At 37.2% G+C, this 22,206-nt stretch overlaps 1 protein-coding gene across 1 annotated transcript in view; it reads left to right on the forward strand.

Annotated features, from left to right (window-relative positions):
- The window catches only part of LOC5575945 (G-protein coupled receptor moody), a 565,627-nt gene that overhangs the window by 374,845 nt on the left and 168,576 nt on the right, over nucleotides 1–22,206 (forward strand). Inside the window, exon 4 of the mRNA XM_021839119.1 lies at nucleotides 16,489–16,580. Within this exon, the coding sequence (XP_021694811.1) occupies nucleotides 16,489–16,580 (92 nt within the window). The remainder of the gene's footprint in view (nucleotides 1–16,488; nucleotides 16,581–22,206) is intronic.

Consider the following 22,206-nt stretch of genomic DNA (forward strand, 5'->3'; position numbering starts at 1 on the left):
AATACCTTAACCGATAACACAGCGGAACGTTTATTTCTCAAAGTACAACCACAGACAAACAGACGTAACACTTAGAACAAATGTCGATCAAAATCATAGTCACGAGGACATGAACGCCCAATGCTAAAACCGGTGTGTTTGGCCGATAGGCCAACAGATGGCGGTAGTGTGCAAACGTAAAACACGAACAAAAACGATGCGAGCGCTATGGGTGGTGGATCGGCCACCCACCATATTTTTGAACCGACCGTTAAAAAGGTTGTCGATGGCCAATGATGAGAGTGTAATGTCTGTTTGTCTGTGGTACAACTTTTCACTTTATTTGATATCACTGAATCTATTGCCGATTTCAAAAACGTCCTAGCTGGCTTGGTTCAATGCAAACACTTTTGAAAATGCATTACTTATCGATTTCATTCAACTTGCAATCAAGTTAACCGGCAAAAATTTACAGCATATATGAGTTTTTGGACACTAAGTATTACGAATCAATGAAGTGTGTATTACTTTCGTTAATACAAGAGATGGATTATTTAGAAAACTTTGTAACTGGCATGCAAGCATGATCGAAAATTCGAACAAATTGATATTCCAGTAATTTCGATCAAATCATGTCTAACACTAAAGTTAAGATCCTATTTGGCAAGCTCGCTATGAATTATTGCCAAACGATTAAAAACCCTAGTTGAAATTTCATTGAAACATCAATAAAACAAGGATTTTTTTTATAATGTTGACAACCTTCAGTAAAAAATTGTGATGTGCTTGTAAATTTCTGTGAGCGGTATAAGATTCAACATTCTAAAATTAAATGCAGATACATAAAAGACACACGAAAAGGTTATTTTTGTTTAGCAATGTAACATGTATTTTTGAACTGAAAACTTAACTAAAGTTCTTGTTGTCTATTCAGTAGAACTTATGTTGAACAGGTTCATCAAAAACATAGAAGTATACATACTCAACAACAAGCATCCTTGTCAAAGCATTGAAGCTTTTTGGTTGGAAAATGTTTTGTTAATTGTTTCAATAAATTAGATGCATTATAGGCTAATGCCAGTTTGTATAAGACTCTTCATAAATGTATTTATTTCTTAGTGGAGAAGAGATGAGTGTCTACTTGAAGATCAGCCCTATTTCTCCTTCCTTGATGTAAACTTATATAATGGAGATTCAGAAATTTTCTTTAGATTGCTATGTTCTACTGATTCTTGTCCTCTCCCTCTTGAATTAGAATCTGTGAAATTCTATCATGTTTGAGTCAAAAGAAATGAAAAATGATTAAAGTTTCTTTATCCAAAATATAACGGGTTTATAACTAGTCTTATCAAATACGAAATAAACTCGATCTTGTACCATGTGTCGTTGCCCAAACATTTATGGTACTTGAGCAAAAGCAAAGTGCTTAGAAAAGTGTACAGTAATCTATCAAATTTGGGTATCCCGTGAAGAAATACCCAAGATTTATCAAAAAATGGGCTTTTTCGCAAACTGTTCAGCTAGCTGGCGTGCGAGGGGTCCACCAATTTGAGAAAACAGAAAGGACCACCCTTAAGTTTTATCGAAAACTAGCGATCAGTGACATAAAATTGGAATTCTAACGTTGGCGGCCTGGTTTCAGCGAGAATTTCTCATGGCTCATAAGGTAATCTAGAATGCCGTGAAAAGTGTACTGCTATCTGTCAAACTTGGGTACCTTTTGCACTACCGAGGCACCAAATGCAGTACTAGAAGTGGCACCCAATCTTAGCCTGAGTGTGACGGACCTGTTTGGTCCCTCGGTAGTGTAAAAGGTACCCAAGTTCGACAGCTCGCAGTATACTTTGCACGGCATTCTAGATTACCTTGTGAGCCATAAAATTTTGGGAAACTGCAAGTAACATGGAGGTCTTTGGTTTAACAAATCATGGTGCTTATTTCTATATTATATTTTGAAAATACCGCTTTATCAATGATTTTTTCAGTACAATTTTGAATCATCTTCTTGGTTTTCAATGTAGCAAATAACGATAGGTACTCCGAATTCAGATATTTGACTCTTAATTTTTCTTTTCTGTTCATGAACAAAGTAATAGAGTTTGGACAATTATTTTGTTTTGCAAAATGTAAACACATAAAATTTATTCAGTCAAAGTGCGATCCGTTCGCTAATGGAATAAGAAAGGTTCAATCAATCCCCTAACTGAGCCATAAGTTCATGTGGCCTTCATTGTATGTGGCCCACGATGAGCTTAGAGATTGTTGTAATATCCGGTCTTCTTATTACACTACCAACTTGAAGTTAAAGCATATCAAAGCAAATAATTTCAATATTGACAGATTTCACGCCAACTCGACACGCGATTGGCAGCACCCCTTCCGAATTCAATGAACTTTCTGGATGTCAAAAGTATGTGAAACTAAGATACTTTGCATACTTTGTTTTTTTCAAAATAGATCTAGATTAACATTTGGAAAGCGTCAAAGTTTTTTTTTAACTTTTTTTTATAAATCCGTATAACTCAAAAACGGTAAGACCTACAAAAAAAGTGTTGTATGGGGGACTGTCGTGAAATTTCCTGACGTTTTAGAGAAAAATATTAAAAAAATTAAAACACATTTTCTACACTGAAAAAAAAAATAATCAAAACTTTAAAGTCGATTTAAAAAAACGGCCACTTCAGATTTTGATCATCCTTAAGCAAAAAGTTTCGTAATTAAATTTACTAAAAGTCGCCCATACATTGCAAATTAGGCATATTTTAGAGAAAAAAGTTTTTCTAACATCGAATTTTTTAAGTCCCAAAGTTTTTTTTTACTTTTTTTTATAAACTCGTATAACTCGAAAATGGCAAGACCTACAAAAAAGTGTTGTATGGGGGACTGTCGTGAAATTTCCTGACGTTTTAGAAAAAAAAGTTGAAAAAATAAAAACACATTTTCTACACTGAAAAAAAAATATGATTCAAAACTTAATAGTCGATTTAAAAAAAAATGGCCATTTCAGATTTTGATCATCCTTAAGCAAAAAGTTTCGTAAGTTAATTTACTAAAAGTCGTCCATACATTGCAAATTGGGCATATCTAAGGGAAAAAAGGTTTTCTAACAACGAAGTTTTCAAGTCCAAAACTGATTTTTTTTTCAAAGATTTTGTTCTAAACCGTCAAATATGATCGTGTTTTCATGTGATAAATGAGTTTGAATCAGAAATAAATTGTATTTTTTATTGAGAATAGTTAAAAAATGGAATTATGCAGTGATTATGTTTTTTAAATGAAGGCAATCTATGGATTTCGCCTCTGCCTATGAGAAAATCAAATCCGTCTCCGTCTCTGAAGAATTTGTTACGTATTTCGTGGAGAAAGTTGATAAGCTAATAACTCATGATTTTATTTGCAAAGAACAGTCTTCTTTTCTACGAAACAAAAAAAACTCCTTAAAACAAGGTAAAATACTGGTAATTAGCGACTTTTCTGAAAATTACAGTATTATCATACAAAACGCTGCTCAAGGATATCACTGGAATAATTCCCAAGCAACGATACACCCATTCGAGATTTACCATAAAAAAGATAATAAATTGGAAAACGTTAGTTTTATTATAATATCAGAAGTGTTGACCCATGATACAGTAGCAGTTCAGCTATTTATTTTAAAATTGATAAATTTTGTTAAACAAAAAATAAATTTCTCAAAACTTATTTTTATGTCAGATGGAGCTGCAGCTCATTATAAAAATAAAAAAAAATTGCCAGCTTATGTAATTTCAAAAAAATATATGGATTGGAAGCAGAATGGCACTTTTTTGCCACATCCCACGGCAAAGGCCCCTGTGACGCTATTGGTGGCATTCTCAAGCGAATGGCAAAAAGAGCAAGTCTTGCTTATTCAGTAAAGATCAAAAATAATGTAAATATTCATGTGCAGATACTACGTTTTAGGATATATAGCAATAATAAAAATAATGATGCATTATAAAAAAAAATAACACGACTTTTTTTTATAAGCATAATATTGACCCTTTCCAGACACCTGTTAAGATTGGCTTTGACCAAATAAGAAATAAAATATTATTGTGATATCTTTCCAACCATTAAAAACCCATCGGATTGTTAGACGGAGTTCATTTTCTCATAAGCGGTTTGGTGCGAGATCAATTGTATTTAATTAAAAAAAAACTCTGTATAATTCCGTTTTATTTCTTTTAACTACTCCCAATAAAACAAATATAATCTATTTTGTGATTAAAACTCATTTATCATTTTAAAATATGAGCATACTAGACTATTTAAAGCGAAATAAAAAAAAAAAAAAATTGCACTTAAAAAATTCGTTGTTAGAAAATCTTTTTTCCCTAAAATATGCCCAATTTGCAATGTAAATAGTAAATTTAATTACGAAACTTTTTGCTAAAGGATGATCAAAATCTGAAATGGCCGTTTTCTTTAAATCGACTTTAAAGTTTTGAATCATTGTTTTTTCGGTGTAGAAAATGTTTTATTTTTAATTTTTTTCAATATTTTTTTCTAAAACTTCAGGAAATTTCACAACAGCCCCCCATACAACACTTTTTTGTAGGTCTTACCGTTTTCGAGTTATACGGGTTTATAAAAAAAGTAAAAAAAAACTTTGACCGTTAAATGTTAGTCTAGATCGATTTTGAAAATACAAAGTATGCGAAGTATCTTAGTTTCACACACTTTTGACATCCACAAAGTTTCATTGAATTCTGAAGGGGTGCTGCCAATCGCGTGTCGAGTTGGCGTGAAATCCGTCAATACCTTCAAGAATTCAATCTGTTCTTTTTTCAAAAAAGAAAAAAACAAAAGTGAGACGAATAATAAGTAAATTTAGTAAGAAATTTCTTAGGTTGCGGTAAACTCGTCAAGGGCGAAAACTATTTTAATATAGATAAATAATAATCTTAGGATCTCCTCAACAGTGTTCTTTAAAACATAAAAAAAAAAAAATTTTAACAATTTGAACCAGAATTTGTTTTTTTTTGGATATCTAGGGAAGTATTCAAAAAAAAAAAAAAATATATCCTGGAAAAATCTTGAGGTATGCATAAGAGATTGATGAAACTTCTGTAAAAATTCTCATTGAACTCCTGCAAGTATCACTTAAAGGACACTCGAGGAAGTTTTGAAGGATCATTGGAAAAAAAACAAATAATAATCAGTCGGATTCCTCGATGATTCCTGAAAGAATTGCTTAAAAAATAGTGGAGAGCATTAGTGGGAAAATCTCTGGAGGAAATCGTGAGATAGTTCTGGGAAATATTTCAAAGTAATCCCTTTGGAAATTAGCGGAGAAACTCCTCTAAGCATTCCTATTCGGTAAAAGTTTTACCGAGAATCGTCCAACTATTACCGAGATATCAGCTGTTGGGTTCTCGGCGAATCCGTTTAAGTGTGTGCCTCTGTTTAGTTAATCTACGAATTTCATCAGAAATTCCTCCATCAGGAACTCCCAAAATAATATATTTAGGATTTTCTGCAAGAAATTCCTCCAGGGTTTCTTCGGGAGATTTTTTTTTCCTGTTTTGGAGCGTCTTGCTGGGTAGTGCTTCGTAAAGCCCAAGCAGGACAGTTCGGTTTTGCGTCGTCCGATAGATTTAGCTCACGGTTTCGCGCGTGTTCTCGTCGCTGGAGATTTTTTTTTTGTGTTTTTTCTGTTTTGGAGCGTCTTGCTGGGTAGTGCAGGACAGTTTTTACATTCAGAAATGGAATAGTGAAAAGTGAAAAATGAAAAAGTGATTTGTTTGATTTGTGTCCTCAGTACTGTTGGTTTTTGGCTGCCCTAAGTTCACCGAACCATCCGGAAGTAACAGGCAGCACATAAATTTAGAGAATCAATCCGGTGAGTTTATTCCAGTATGATACTTTTTCTTTTGTGAACCTTCCGGATCGTTTTTGTCCGCGTCGTGGAACTTCTGATCGTTTCTTGAACGAAAAATGTTATTTTCGGAGTTTGACAATTATGTTCAGATTGCGCATTCTGTCCGGGCGGGTGTTACGCAACTAACAATCGGTTGTGGATGCTTTTTAACCGTTCGATGACCCTGGAGGGATCGATTCTGCTTTTCGTATAATTTTGAGCAGAAAAACCGACTGTGTTATCCTAGGGTGTTTAGTTCGAACGCGCTTCCTTTCGTTTTTCGATTATCTAAAAATACAGTACCGCCCAGTACAGTTTTTCAATGGGCACAGCACAGTTTTTCAATAGGCGTGATTTTTTTTTACGCGTATCGTTATTTTATACAATCCGATGACCCTGGAGGGATCGGTTTTGCTTTTTACTGGTTATTGAGCAAAAATATTACTGCACAATCCACAAGCATTTCGCGAAATACTATTTATACTATTTATACTATGAATAAGCTATTGTTTTCTCTTTTGATTGCCGGCATTCAAAAGATTAATTTGAAAACGCTTAAACAACAAATATTTATGTTCTATCGCCAGTTTTCTAGGCGAATCCTGACAATATACCTTCCCCAACCTCCAACTCCGGAGCACTTATGAGGGTGTCGCTGAGTCGGTGGCCTCTCATTAAGTAAGTGCTACATCAACATTTCCTTCCCCTATCCCAAGTTACGGTAAAGATGGGCGTGGCCGGGAATAGCGATATTCATGCTTTTAGTATTCTTGTTTATGATTTGAACAAGGTATACTCCCCTGCCTTGTTCTTGAAAGTAGTCAGGATGAGATTATTAAAAAGAGACATGAATGTTGCTAGTATCCAATCTACGAAGTATACCGTAACTACGCTAACGCTAACGCTAACGCTAAATTCCTCCAGGGTTTCTTCTGAGATTTCACCCGGAATTCCTCAAGAGATTCTATCAGGAGTATCTTCAGGAAATTTATCAGGAATTCCTCCAGAAATTTCATGTGGAGTTAATCTAGAGATTTTATCGGGACTCCTGATTCTATCAGGAGTTCCTCTTACAATATCTTCATATTCCTCCCAGTAACGATTCCCTCACCTCAAATCTACCTGTCCCACGAATATAAATTCTAGAATTTCAGCAACAAATTTGCATGCAATGAGCAGAGAGTTGTTAGGAAGGACGATTTCTTGAGCTTGAGCTTGAGCTTGATTGGCCGCCCGTGGATGCTCTCCAGTATCGCCAGATCAGCTGCGCTTACACAAGGAACCAACCGAATGACTGCTTGGGACTAACAGGCATCCTCAGTGTATGGTGAGTGCTGGTGATCTTCTATTTTTAGGCAACAATGGCACCTGCCACGTCAGAATGCAGACCAATGAGGGGAAGGGGGAGGAATTGATGATGCATTGAACTGACTCCCACGTAGACCGTATATACCACTGCATCTACGCCAGTTCATGCGGGAGTTTATGGATTGGGGGAAAGGCATGGCAGAGAGGTTTGCTTTTGTGGTTAGCAGACTGCCTATGTATCAGGCGTAAAAAAGGCGTGCGCGTGGAAGTAGGAAGCGTTAGGGAAACGGTTTCTTGTCCGTCTCTGGTTCTAGCGTTTGCTATGAACGAATAGTTTGAGTGGGATATATTTAGAATGGAAGATAGAAGCAAGTGAGAGATATACAACTACAAAGTACGAGGAGAGGGACGGGCCTGGGATTGAACCCATGACCTTCTGCATATGAAGCAGAAGCGGTAGCCATCAGACCACCAACCCCGTCAGTTGTTAGAAAGGACGATTTCAATAATTTACTCTTTGATTACTTTTTGATTTATATTCTAAATTTGTCGAAATAGTCATTTTTAGAATCATAGAACAGGTAGAAAATGAGGTTACGATTCGCCACTGATTCCTCCAAGGATTCCATCAAGAGTTCCTCTAGGGATTCTATCGGGAATTCCAATAGGGATTCTGTTAGGAGTACCTTTAGGGCTACCATTAAAGTTCTACTGAGGATTTCATCACGAGTTCATCCAGGAATTCCATCAAGAGTTCCTTCAGAGATTCCAGCTAGCATTACTTTCGAGATTCTATTAGGAGTTCCTCCAGAGTTTATATCAGAAAGTCACCTACGACTAACATCAGGATCTTCTAGGGATATCATAAGGAATTTCTCTAGGCATTCTATCAGTAGTTCCAGCAGGAATTATATCAGGAATTCCTCCAGGGATTTCATCAGGAGTTCCTAAAGTGATTCCATAGGGAATTCTTCAAGGGATTTCATCAGGAGTTCCTGCTAGAATTCTTCTTCTTCTTGGCATTAACGTCCCCACTGGGACATAGCCGGCTTCTCAGCATAGTGTTGTTATAAGCACTTCCACAGTTATTAACTAAGAGCTTTCTTTGCCAAAGTTGCTATTTTCGCATTCGTATATCGTGTGGCAGGTACGGTTATACTCTATGCCCAGAGAAGTCAAGGAAATTTACTTTATGAAAAGATCCTGGACCGACCGGGAATCGAACCCAGACACCTTCAGCATGGCTTTGCTTTGTAGCCGCGGACTCTAATCACTCGGATGGGATGCCTTCAAAAATTCTTCAAGGATAAATATCTCCAAGAATACTCAAAGGTTATCAGGAATTCCTCCTAAGATTTTTCCGGAAATGTCTCAGGATTTTATCACCGGAATAACTCTACAGATTCCATTGGAAATTTCTCAAGGAATTTCTCACAAAATATTTTCAGAGATTCTTGGGGGTTTTCAGAAATTAATTCAGCAATTTTACCAAAAATTTCTAATAAAGATTTCACAAGTAATTAGGGAATCCATCAGTATATCCTCAAGTGACTCTGTGAGGAGTTCCTCCTAGGATTCAAAAAAGGAATTCCTTCAGCGATTCCTCTGAGAATTCGTTCATTGAATCCAACAGGAATTGCTTCGAAAATTTCGCTAGGATTTCCTCTAGGCATTCCAACTAAAAGCCATCCAGGAATTTCTCTAAGGATTCCACCAGAGGTTCATCCATGGATTGGATCTGAAATTCGCCCAGATAATTCTCCATGATTTCCATCAGGAAAATCTTCAAGGAATAAGCTGAAATTCTCATAGGGTTTCCACTAAAAATTCATTTAGAAGCTTCACCAATATTTTTCCGTTGATTTCACCGGAAATTCAAAAAAATCTTCTGAAAGTTCTTCCAAAACATTCTGGAAAAAATCCTTCGGTTCCTTCAGAGATTTCACCAGTATTTTATCTTACTATTTCTTCCGGAAAGGTGTTTTTTAAGAAATTTCGCCATGAGTTCTTCCAGGGTTAAGAATATCAATAGAGCTTCTCTAGAAATTCTTTACCAGAAAAATCTAATACAGCTTCGCTAGAAGTTCTACCAGAAAATACTTCAATGATTTGACTAGGATTTTCCTTCTTCGAAATTTTCAGGATTATCAGAAATTCCTCCAGGGTATCAATAAAAACACCACAAGTTCAAATGACTTTTTTTTTCTGGAAAACCGCGAGAGAATAGACCAGCAATTCCACGAAGGGTTGAACTTCAAGTTGAATTCCTTGACGGATTTTTTGGAAAATTTCTGGAAAAAATCATGGAATAATTTATACTGAAATCATTGGAGGAATCACCAAAGAAAACACCGGAGAAATTCACTGGGGAAATTCCTTAAAATATCTCCGAAAGTACTTTTAAAGCAATCCCTGAAGGAGTTTCTACAGGATTCTCTAAGGCAATTCCTGTTGGATTCCTTGGAAAAAATCCTCCAAGATATACTGGAAGGAGTTGATGGATAAATTCCTTTAGGAATCCTCGGAGAAATATCCGGTAGATTCTTGAAGTAGTTCCTTCAATAATCCGAGGTCGAATGCCTCGTAGGTTCCCTTAAGGGATACAAAGAAAAATCTTTTAAGGAAACACTGGAAGAATTCATAATATAATTTATTGAAGATTCCCTAGAAGAATCCCCTGAAAGTAACCTGGGGGAACCTCTCGAATAATTGCAAGCGGGATTCCTGGTGAAATCCCGTGTGTGAAATTTGTTTTGAATTCTTTTGCAGTATTTCTTGCTGTATTCTCAAAAGCTTCCTGGTGGAATCTCAAGATGAATTCCTTAATGAATCCTTGGAGAAATTTTTGGTGGAATCACTGTGAGAGTTCCTGAAGTGAATCTTTAAATGTATTTCTGTAGGAGTTTTCGAAGAATTTCTAGCAAAAATCGCGTAGGAATCTCTGGAAGAATGTTTGGGTTAATCACTGAAGGATTTTTTGGAGGTATTCTTAGGGAAAGGTTTTTGATGCATAGGAGAAATTCCTGGTGGAATTATTGATGGAATTTCTGTTATAATTTCTTGAGCAATCTCTATAAAAATTTCTAGAGTAATTCCTAGTAAAAGCACAGGAAAAAAAACCTTAAATAATCTGTATAGAATTTCTTGAAGTTTCGATGGAGGAATTCCTAAATACATCTGTGGAGGATATTTTGGAAGAGTTCTTGAAGGAAACATTGAATGAATAAATCCCTCGGAAGTTTTTGTGTAAATCTCTGGAGGACTCTGTAGAGAAAATTACAAGAAAAAATCGCTGAAGAAATTCCTTTTGGTTGAATTTAAGGAGGAGTCCTAGGAGAAGCCCTGAAAAAAGTTCTGGTGAAATCCTTATGGGAATTTCTGGTGATAAATTTATTGAGAAGTATCTGAAATAATTCGTTATGTGATTCCTGAATAATGATATAACTTTAAGAGGAAATAAAGGAATCTTTGAAAAATTGTGATAGCAATCTCCGGAAGAATTCTTGAAGTCAGCCTTGAATTAAACTCTGAAAAATTACTGAAGAAATCACTTGAGGATGTTTTTGATCTTTGAAGGAATCAGTAAAGGAAACTCTGAATAATTAGCAGAGGAATCTTTGAAGGAACCTCTGGAAGAAAGCCAGCCTGAAGAATTTTCCTCGGAGGATTTTCTGGGTAAATCTGTGGATAAATTTCTAGAGGAATTGTTGATGAAATTCCTGGTAGAATCCCAGGAAGACTTTCTGGTGGAATCCCTAGTATAATCAATGGTTCTGGAAAGACTTCATAGTAGAATAACTGGAGGAAACCGCTTAAGACTCCGGATACAAACTTTAAGGAAATTACCCTAGCCATTCTCATATCGATGACTGCTCAGAATAATCCCCGATAGAGATCCCTCATAATTTTAGAGTTCTGCCGGAATACTTTGTGCGAATTATAATTGTAATTCCTCCTCAATATCCATTTCTTCCGGAATTTAAATTCTGAAAGTTCTGCTCTTTCTCACAACGATTATTGCCATAGAAATATTCACCCCCACAGCCACAGAAATCGAAAAAAATAACAATCACTTATTCACTAGGCTTGCCGAGAGAATTCAAAACATGCCAAAAAATATGGTGTTGCTGCAACAAACTTTGACAGTCGGTCAAACGGTTGCAGCAACATAAATCGGTTTGACTAACTTGGGGGCAGAGTCAATGTTGGTCAAACCGTCTGAGCGTCTGTGGGCTGCATTAGTCTCCAAAAAGAAACTTGCTACCAGCCCTGCATACTGCGCTAGCTTCGATACAGAGCTCAAAACCAGGCTCCTTCGATTGAATTGGTTGGAAGATTGCCCATTTACTGGTTGCTTTGTGTGAGTTCCTGGTTTTCATCGTTTTCATTGAATGGAAGCAAATTATTTTCCTCGCAGTTTGACACGTTTCACGTGTGACACGATTACTAGATTGACGGATTTCTATGAGTCATGGTTCAGGAATTTTAAACCGGAACACCCGGAAAGTGGATGATAAAGTAAACCCATCGGCGTGAAAATGAACGACGTCCTTTCCGAGTGGAACGTGAGAGAACCACATCACGTCCATTACTGCTGGCTATTGGCATCAGCTGTCTGCTAAAGCCCAGCGCACAGTCTCGCACCAGATTGAAATTTTAGAGCCGATAACAGCAATCCAAAATCGACGGAATTGAGGGGGGACGTTTAAGAGGATGGGTGACGCTCGGTACAGAATGCGATAAAGTCGATGGAGCCGTTTCGCTAATGGAGTTGTTTGCAGTTTTTTAAAGCGTTGTAAGGTGATAGCTTTTAGCTGCTGGATGATATGGTAATTAAGAGGGCGATAAAGCCGTGTCTGTAATTCATTAGCGTTTAAAAATTGCATTACCTTGATGCAAAAGTTCGCAGTATCTATTTCGTTAAGTGAAATTTGAATTACGCAAATATCAGCTCGATTGGAAAAAGCGATTTCAAAATATAAACGAACCATGGCATAAGCGTACCACTAATGCCCTTTTACAATTTTCATACCAAACGCTTATGTTTATGCCAGGAACACTTGTTTACTAAACTTTTAAATGATTTTCGTTAGTTTAAGTCCAAAACACATTTTTCCCACTTGGTTTAAACTCAAACTTAGGGTATATTTTGTTTTCCGTGTCCCTTCTGAAATGTCAGATAGGACAACCCCAGTGTTAAAAAGTAGAACCCCTGTGTCGATTTTGTCGACTGAGTGAACGTCAAACATGATCAAAAAGGTCTAGGTTCTAATTTGGACCAATTTTTCAAATTAAAGATTAAATATGATATAGCCGTTATTTGGGGAGATTTGCCAAAGTAATGGCAAGAATACGCTCTTTCGTGTTTTTTTTTAATAAAAAAAAAAGATTTCATAAAACAATGTTAGGATCCCATTTTAATTATGTCGTTTTGTGTGTTCATCATGATACCCTTTGAAAAATCACGATGTAACAGAAAATCTATAGAATTATTGCTACTAAAAGATACAGGATCAAACGTCAAATCCGGTTGCATAGTTTTAGGAGCAAATTCCACCGTCAGACAAAGGGGCTTTTCCTTGGATAACAAAACGTGCAACAAACCATTTCTCAACAGCTTTCTTTGTTGTTCCGAAACAACCGTGCAGAAAGCAAGGTATCCATGAAATGGTGAACCTTTTTGCTGAATTTATTTATGCAGAACGTCTACGCATCGAATCAGACTGGGTATGGAATGAGGCAAAGAAATGCCATTACCACGACCACAAACCGTCTCGACAAGACCGGATCATTATGTAAATCACTAGGCATTACACCGAAGGGGAAAATCGTTCCCATGGCTCGATACAGTGATACAACGGTAGCGAACAGTAATTGAAATCCTAGAAGGACCTTCATAAATATTGCTCACTTAGAACTGCAATGAAGTAAAAGGTATTCGATTTATTACGCGAGAGAGAGGGTAGAAAAAATCTACTGCTGAAGCCAGTTGGTGGTGCCTACGCGTTTGATTGATTTCGATGTGCAATTTCCATCTCTTTTCTGTGGAAAAAATCAGAGCCATTGATGAGAAATGCAATCACGTCTTGTATAAATCGGATAGTTTCATCATTTCGATGGAACAACATTGCAATGCTCTGACCGGACCAAGTGGGTAGAAATTTTTCAGAGTGATTTTAAGCAGAACTTCCTTCGGCAACACTGCTGTCAAACGAATTGCCCATTCGTCAGTGATGCCACACTACATCATCTATCAACGAATTCGATTTCTACCATGTTCGTCTCGCATCGTATTGTAGTTGGTCTCGAATAGAAGCAATTTTTCTCCGGAAGTTCCTCATCAAATTGGAACTGAGGCAAAATTGAAAACCGAACATCCAGGTTTCCAGAACCATGCGAGATAAAACTCATTTTTCTTTTTAGCCGATTGCCACCAGAAAGCAATAATGCATCGGCAAAGACGAAGACGAATCAGCTGCAATGTTGATCCCATTGCAATTTCGCCACTGGAAAACGATATCAGCTGTCAAAGCTGCGTTCTCGTGTCTGTGTGTGGGCCCCGGGATAAATATATCGATTGTGAAGAAAGTGTGGGACATTCTCGTTACTCGTATGCTCGAATAGTTGTAGTCGGGTTCGCTGAATTACTGCATGACATAAGAGATAAAATGAAAAATTACGAAATACTTTGAATTTATAATCAAAAGTTCAAAGCGAGTTTTAGAAATTTAGAGAGCAATTATAATAATAGGAACTCTGTCTCAATTTTTAATACCAAATGCTTAAGGTTTGGCCAGAAACACATGTTAACTTAATTTTTCAAATGTTTTTCATATGTTTAAGTCCAAACACCATTTCTTACGATTTTAGAGGTTTTGTCACACCAATCTCTTAAACTCAAATTTCGAGTTTATTTAATTTTCCGTGTCCCTTCCGAAATGTCAAATAAGAAAAAGCCCAGTGTTAAAAAGTAGAATTCTGGTAATCCAAAAAAATCGAAATCGAATCGAAATCGAATCGAAATCGAATCGAAATCGAATCGAAATCGAATCGAAATCGAATCGAAATCGAATCGAAATCGAATCGAAATCGAATCGAAATCGAATCGAAATCGAATCGAAATCGAATCGAAATCGAATCGAAATCGAATCGAAATCGAATCGAAATCGAATCGAAATCGAATCGAAATCGAATCGAAATCGAATCGAAATCGAATCGAAATCGAATCGAAATCGAATCGAAATCGAATCGAAATCGAATCGAAATCGAATCGAAATCGAATCGAAATCGAATCGAAATCGAATCGAAATCGAATCGAAATCGAATCGAAATCGAATCGAAATCGAATCGAAATCGAATCGAAATCGAATCGAAATCGAATCGAAATCGAATCGAAATCGAATCGAAATCGAATCGAAATCGAATCGAAATCGAATCGAAATCGAATCGAAATCGAATCGAAATCGAATCGAAATCGAATCGAAATCGAAATCGAATCGAAATCGAATCGAAATCGAATCGAAATCGAATCGAAATCGAATCGAAATCGAATCGAAATCGAATCGAAATCGAATCGAAATCGAATCGAAATCGAATCGAAATCGAATCGAAATCGAATCGAAATCGAATCGAAATCGAATCGAAATCGAATCGAAATCGAATCGAAATCGAATCGAAATCGAATCGAAATCGAATCGAAATCGAATCGAAATCGAATCGAAATCGAATCGAAATCGAATCGAAATCGAATCGAAATCGAATCGAAATCGAATCGAAATCGAATCGAAATCGAATCGAAATCGAATCGAAATCGAATCGAAATCGAATCGAATCGAAATCGAATCGAAATCGAATCGAAATCGAATCGAAATCGAATCGAAATCGAATCGAAATCGAATCGAAATCGAATCGAAATCGAATCGAAATCGAATCGAAATCGAATCGAATCGAAATCGAATCGAAATCGAATCGAAATCGAATCGAAATCGAATCGAAATCGAATCGAAATCGAATCGAAATCGAATCGAAATCGAATCGAAATCGAATCGAAATCGAATCGAAATCGAATCGAATCGAATCGAATCGAAATCGAATCGAAATCGAATCGAACGAAATCGAATCGAAATCGAATCGAAATCGAATCGAAATCGAATCGAAATCGAATCGAAATCGAATCGAAATCGAATCGAATCGAATCGAATCGAATCGAAATCGAATCGAAATCGAATCGAAATCGAATCGAAATCGAATCGAAATCGAATCGAAATCGAATCGAAATCGAATCGAAATCGAATCGAAATCGAATCGAAATCGAATCGAAATCGAATCGAAATCGAATCGAAATCGAATCGAAATCGAATCGAAATCGAATCGAAATCGAATCGAAATCGAATCGAAATCGAATCGAAATCGAATCGAAATCGAATCGAAATCGAATCGAAATCGAATCGAAATCGAATCGAAATCGAATCGAAATCGAATCGAAATCGAATCGAAATCGAATCGAAATCGAATCGAAATCGAATCGAAATCGAATCGAAATCGAATCGAAATCGAATCGAAATCGAATCGAAATCGAATCGAAATCGAATCGAAATCGAATCGAAATCGAATCGAAATCGAATCGAAATCGAATCGAAATCGAATCGAAATCGAATCGAAATCGAATCGAAATCGAATCGAAATCGAATCGAATCGAAATCGAATCGAAATCGAATCGAATCGAAATCGAATCGAAATCGAATCGAAATCGAATCGAAATCGAATCGAAATCGAATCGAAATCGAATCGAAATCGAATCGAAATCGAATCGAAATCGAATCGAAATCGAATCGAAATCGAATCGAAATCGAATCGAAATCGAATCGAAATCGAATCGAAATCGAATCGAAATCGAATCGAAATCGAATCGAAATCGAATCGAAATCGAATCGAAATCGAATCGAAATCGAATCGAATAGTAGGCGTTGAAGAAGGCGTTAAAGGTGTGCGTTGCTGACGTCATCATTCAATCGCAAAGCTTAAAATCCCCGCAGCAAAAAGTCAATTGAAGAAATCCGAACATTAATAGATTACCTTCCCATTCATTCACCGGTCTCAGGTCGTATGGCCATTCTCGTTACTCATCAATATTCCGTCGTCGTGCACCATCTGCTTCGCGTTACACAATATGCCTTGAGCACTGCGGAGAAAAAAAAACTTGTATACTAATCCCGGGAAACAATCTGCCGGTAATCTTCCATTTCATCTCGACGGACTTTTTTGCTTACCTTCATTCTGAAACCTCCATCTCATTTTTCTTTCTATCTCTTCCGTTACAGAAATACATGCCCGAGTTCGAAGGCGTGGGGCTTTGTGCCCTAAATCTGATCGACGATATGCAGGAGTACATGCGGGGATTATTCCTCATTATGTGAGTAGCCTTTATTGAATTGAACCATTCGCCTACTTCGATGAACGAAATAAAACTACTGGAAGTTATCTTGCGGCAGTGAGTGGCCTACTTTGATGGAAACGAAAGGCTTGAATTCGAACGAAATCTGTTTGTTTCTATTCAATGAATTATTCAAATTTTGATTACGGTTCCACGCGTTCGTCGCAAAGAAAACCGAGAAAACTCAATTCCAAATGTCTTATTTTCCATATCGGGTGGGGATGGGTGATAGAAATGGACACTCGCTTCGATAGACTTCGCAGAAGCGAAGAAACATCTGAGGGGCTTTGGTTTCCGAGGCGAAACCATCCATTTGGTTCTCATCCCGAATCGCCATCGATTTATTTGCATAGCTATCGTATCGTATCACGAAGAGATTGTCTTCACATGGGGCAGGGGATTTGACAATCGTCAGAATATTTGGGGTTTGTTTGCGTTCGCCATCTATCCTACTCTAAATCTGTGGCGTAAAATTCGACGGAAACATTTTTATTTTCGGCTGTTGCGTGACGGAGAGCTCGGATTTCTACGCCGGATCAGGCGGGGATTGATTTCTTGGGAAGACAAAAGAATAATCTAGAGTTTTCTGACAGAGTAGGAAGAGCTGTGGAAAATTTTTCTGAAGGTTGTTTCATAATTATTCCTGAGGGTATTTCAAAAATACCAGATAGGAATCCTGAAAGATTCCTGAAGGGAATACAGTAAGATTTCTAAGAGAAACCCATGAAAATTCCTGAAAGGATTCTTGGAAGATTCCTGAAGGTAATCCTGGAAGATTTCTGAAGGGAGTTCTGAAAGATTCCTAAATGGAATCCTGGAAGATTACTAAGAGGAATCCAGTAAGATTCCTTAAGGGGTTCTTGTAAGATTCCTGAAGGGAATCTTGGAAGATTTCTGAAGGGAATCCTAAACGATTCCTGGAGGGAATTCTGGAAGATTCTTGAAGAAAATCATGGAAGATTCCTGAACGGAATCCTGGACTGATTCTCTTCAGAAAGAATTTCTGAAGGAAGATTTCTGAAAGAAATTCTGGAAGATTCCTGAAAGGAATCGTGGAAGATTGCTGAAGGGAACATTCCTGAAGAAAATCTTGGAAGATTCCTGAAGTGAATCTTAGAATATTTCTTAATGAAATCCTGGAAGATTCCAGAAGGAAATTCTGGAAGATTCCTGAAGGGAATCTGGGAAGACTTCTGAAAGGAATCCAAGAAGATTCCTGAAGGGAATCCTGATAGATTCTTGAAAGAAAATTATGGAAGATTTCTTAAGGGAATCCTGGAAGACTCCTGAAGGAAATTCTGGAGAAAACCAGAAGGAAATCTTGGAAGATTCCTGAAAAAATCCTGGAAGATTCCTGAAGGAAATCCTGCAAGAATCCTGAAGGGAATCTTGGAAGATTCCTCAGAGAAATCCTGGAAGATTCCTGAAGAGAATCTTGGAAGATTCCTGAAGGGAATCCTGGAAGTTCTTGAAGGGAATCTTGGAAGAATCCTGAAGGGAATCTTGGAAGATTCCTAAAGGGAATCTTGAAAGATTCCTGAAGGAAACCCTGGAAGATTCCTGAAGGAAATCCTGCAAGAATCCTGAAGGGAATCTTGGAAGATTCCTCAGAGAAATCCTGGAAGATTCCTGAAGAGAATCTTGGAAGATTCCTGAAGGGAATCCTGGAAGTTCTTGAAGGGAATCTTGGAAGAATCCTGAAGGGAATCTTGGAAGATTCCTAAAGGGAATCTTGAAAGATTCCTGAAGGAAACCCTGGAAGATTCCTGAAGGAAATCCTGCAAGAATCCTGAAGGGAATCTTGGAAGATTCCTCAGAGAAATCCTGGAAGATTCCTGAAGAGAATCTTGGAAGATTCCTGAAGGGAATCCTGGAAGTTCTTGAAGGGAATCTTGGAAGAATCCTGAAGGGAATCTTGGAAGATTCCTAAAGGGAATCTTGAAAGATTCCTGAAGGAAACCCTGGAAGATTCCTGAAGTGAATCCTGGTAGATTCTTGAAAGAAAATTATGGAAGACATCTGAAAGGATTCCTTGAAGATTTCTGATGGGAGTCCTGGAAGATTAATGAAGAAAATCGTGGAAGATTTCTGAAGCGAATCAAAGAAGATTCCTGAAGGGAATCAAGAAAGATTCCTGAAGGAAATCAAGGAAGATTCCTGAAGGGAATTGGGAAAGATTCCTGAAGTGAATCGTGGGAGATCCTAAAGAAAATCTGGAAGATTTCTGAAGGTTATCGTGGAAGTTTCCTGTACGTAATCGTGGAAGATTCCTGAAGGAAATTCTGGAAGATTCTTGAAAGAAATAAGGACTCACGGAAAAAAATCCGTCGCCGGATTCATGAACAAAAATTCATGATTTCATAAAATGTTATGTTTCATGATATCATGACTAAAAGTCATGAAATCGTAACTATTATGCAAGAATTCGTATGCTCAGGGCGTTACACAAATCTAACTGTCACTTTCTTCACCTTAGTCAACGTGTCTCGTGGCGATCGGTGATCTTTTCCAGTGAAATTATAAAAAAAGTTTTGTTTTGAAAAAGTTTTAAATTCTTCGGAACCTTGTCATCATATAGATGACATTCTTTGTAACCTCTCAAAATGGTTACATTTGTCTTTTTGTAAATATTCCCTGTAAATAGTTTTTTTTTGTACATTATTATTATTATTCTTATTATTCTAATTATTACCCCTATTATCATTATTATTTTTCTTATTACTACCCTTATTACTATTATTATTATTATTTAAATTACGGCTGCTTACAAATAATATGAATTAACATTTGAAATATTTGAAATTGAAATACTTATACCTGAAATAAAATGAAATTAAAAAAAATTATACAAAAAAAACATCGAAATAATCCCAACATGAACATCCCCATTCCTATTCCCATTCTACTACCATCCCTATTCCCATTCGTCTACTACTACACACCACCGCTACCAGCGACAACTGTCATGACGTTGGTAGCGATTCGACAGCAGCGATCAAATAAAACCGTTTGTCAACAGACAAACGGTCTCTAATAGTGAACAATAAATCCCCGGTGTGCCACCTTCACTGTTCTTGGCCCGGTCGGCTAGTGTGAAGATAGTGTTTGTTCTTGTGGACCTTCGTGGAGCCCTGTGACAGACGTCCCCCCCCCCGGTGGCCGATTCAGCGCCAGTATAAGCGGCCGCGTGAATACGTTTGGCCCGGCCGACGGCAGTGAAAAACGACCCACGAGCTGAAGATCCCGCTAGGCCCTCTGATTGCGACCACCACTGAAGACCCGTTCACCCGTTCCGGAATTAAGCCCACACTGGCGGATGGTGCCGAGACCCGCAACGCAATGGTAGCTGTGTGGTAATGTACCAAAACAAACCTTTTCTCCATCCAATTCTCCTTTCTTTATAAAAAAAAGTGCGAATTAAAATGAATTTAAAACTCTAATTGCAAATTTTTGAATATCGATAGCAAAGCCCTGAATTTCCTCCCATTTTGTTTTGTTCTCTTGGAATATTAAATTTTGACGTAGGACTACGTTTAGTTGTTTTTCTTAAGGGAAGTTTTTCCGCTCACCCCCCCATTTCCTCTTGGAGCTCTTAGAAACGACCCTGAGGCCCAGGAAAAAGCCCGGTTGGGGACAATAGAGGTTCCCAACCTTAAGAAGCTCTAACAATTGGCGCCCAACAAAAACAATATAAGAAAAGGATTCCACTTCAATACTGAAGTGGAACCCTTTTCAGATAAGCTCCGGGAGGAATTGGAATCATTTATTCCAATTGTTCTATTATACAGGAACTTATAAAAAAAGTTTTGTTTTGAAAAAGTTTTAAATTCTTCGGAACCTTGTCATCATATAGATGACATTCTTGGTGAAATTCTCGTGAGTTCCAACATTGTTTCACGACACAATCAATGTACTTACTTAATCCTGACTGTGCAGAACCGGGCAATGTTTAACTTTGAGCGAAGATTTTGCTTGACAAGCTCGTCGGCGATTTTAACTGTTCGGAAATAATGCATACCCCACGTCCTATAACAGAGCAGGTCACAAAAGGCCTTCGGCAGCCGGATGATCCAGTTCCACTTTCCACATCCGCAGAGTTGTTAAGGAGTGTTCCATGACTCATGCAATCCACCAGCCCAGGGACCATTTATCAATTCAATTGATGCTCGAAACAACATTTTGCCTACAAACCTAACCATCGAATGTTCGCATTCCTGCTAAAGATGTCACACTCGTTAGGTTGACATTTGTGGAATGTTTTCACGGTTTATTACGAAACTATCGGCACAAAAGCAGTAAAAAATTTTATATCTTTATTTTATTTGTTTACCAATGGCAAATATAAACTGGGATCTAAATTGACGTATAATGTTTCGTTTTCATGAACTGAGTTCATGATTCAGGGATCCTGCTTCATGATTTCATGACTCAACTTGCCACTTTTCAGCACCAAAATTGGAATCATAAATGACAGGCATCTGAATACATGAAAAGTGCTTATGTTTTCATGACCTGTGTTCATGATATCAGATCCTGCTTCATGATTTCATGACCGAAATTGCCACTTTTCGTATCAAAAATAGAAATCATAAATGACAGATGACTAAATCCATGAATTTTATTCAAGGTTCCAGCATACATGCTTCATGATTTGAGAATTTTAAATGCCATTTTTCTTCGCTAAAAATTGAAAACGTAACGTACAGCCGGCGTTACGGTAAAATGCTTCATGATTTCATGACTTTTGGTCATGGTGTATTTTCATAACATGAAAACACACTTTCCTCCCGAAATCATGACTCTTTCTCCTGTTTTAGAGTGCCGCATTTTTACCCGTGTTCCGACCACCACCTTTAGCTCGATTGTATTTTGTCTGTGGGCTACTCCAGAAACTTTATTTCCGCTGAAAGTTGCGAAACAGGTTCAAGTTGAACTCAGCACCTAGATTCAGCATTGGGGATGATATTCTGGTTCTACGATCCTTCGGCGCTGTTGAAACATCTTTCAGAAACCCTTAAAAAGAAAAAGAACATTGTCAACTCTGACTTCGATGAAAAATCATAATAACACTTACCTGTAGATATGTTGCAGCACCACTCTGAAGTCCTAAGAAGTATGCATTCCTTATTTTACTTCTGAAAACACAGAAACCAAATTAAGTACGTTGTTTTTGAGCAATTTAACATGAAATATCTTACCAAACAAGTTTCGACACTCGATTCGCAGAAATGAACACAAATATGGCAGTTTAACTGGTGAAAAATTTTCTACGATTTCACAAAACGCACACAAGTGCAATATAACTACTCCGCGTACGGTATGTTTACTATCAAACCATAAGACTTCAATGTATGTGTGACAACTTTTCATGATACTAAACAGTATGCAATCATATTTGAATGTTTTGCCAAATTGTAACCATTTCCGATATAACCCACGTAAGTTTAGAAATAGTTGATTTATTCATAGTTTCCAAATATGGACTATATGGAACTGATTGATAGCAATTAGCTATACGGTAACCGTTAGCGATACAGTAAATGTAGTGTGAGATACAGTACAAATCGAAATATATTTATAGTAACACAATTAAGCCACAATATTG

This window comes from Aedes aegypti, chromosome 1, assembly GCF_002204515.2.
Source record: "Aedes aegypti strain LVP_AGWG chromosome 1, AaegL5.0 Primary Assembly, whole genome shotgun sequence".
NCBI classification, from domain to species: Eukaryota; Metazoa; Arthropoda; class Insecta; order Diptera; family Culicidae; genus Aedes; species Aedes aegypti.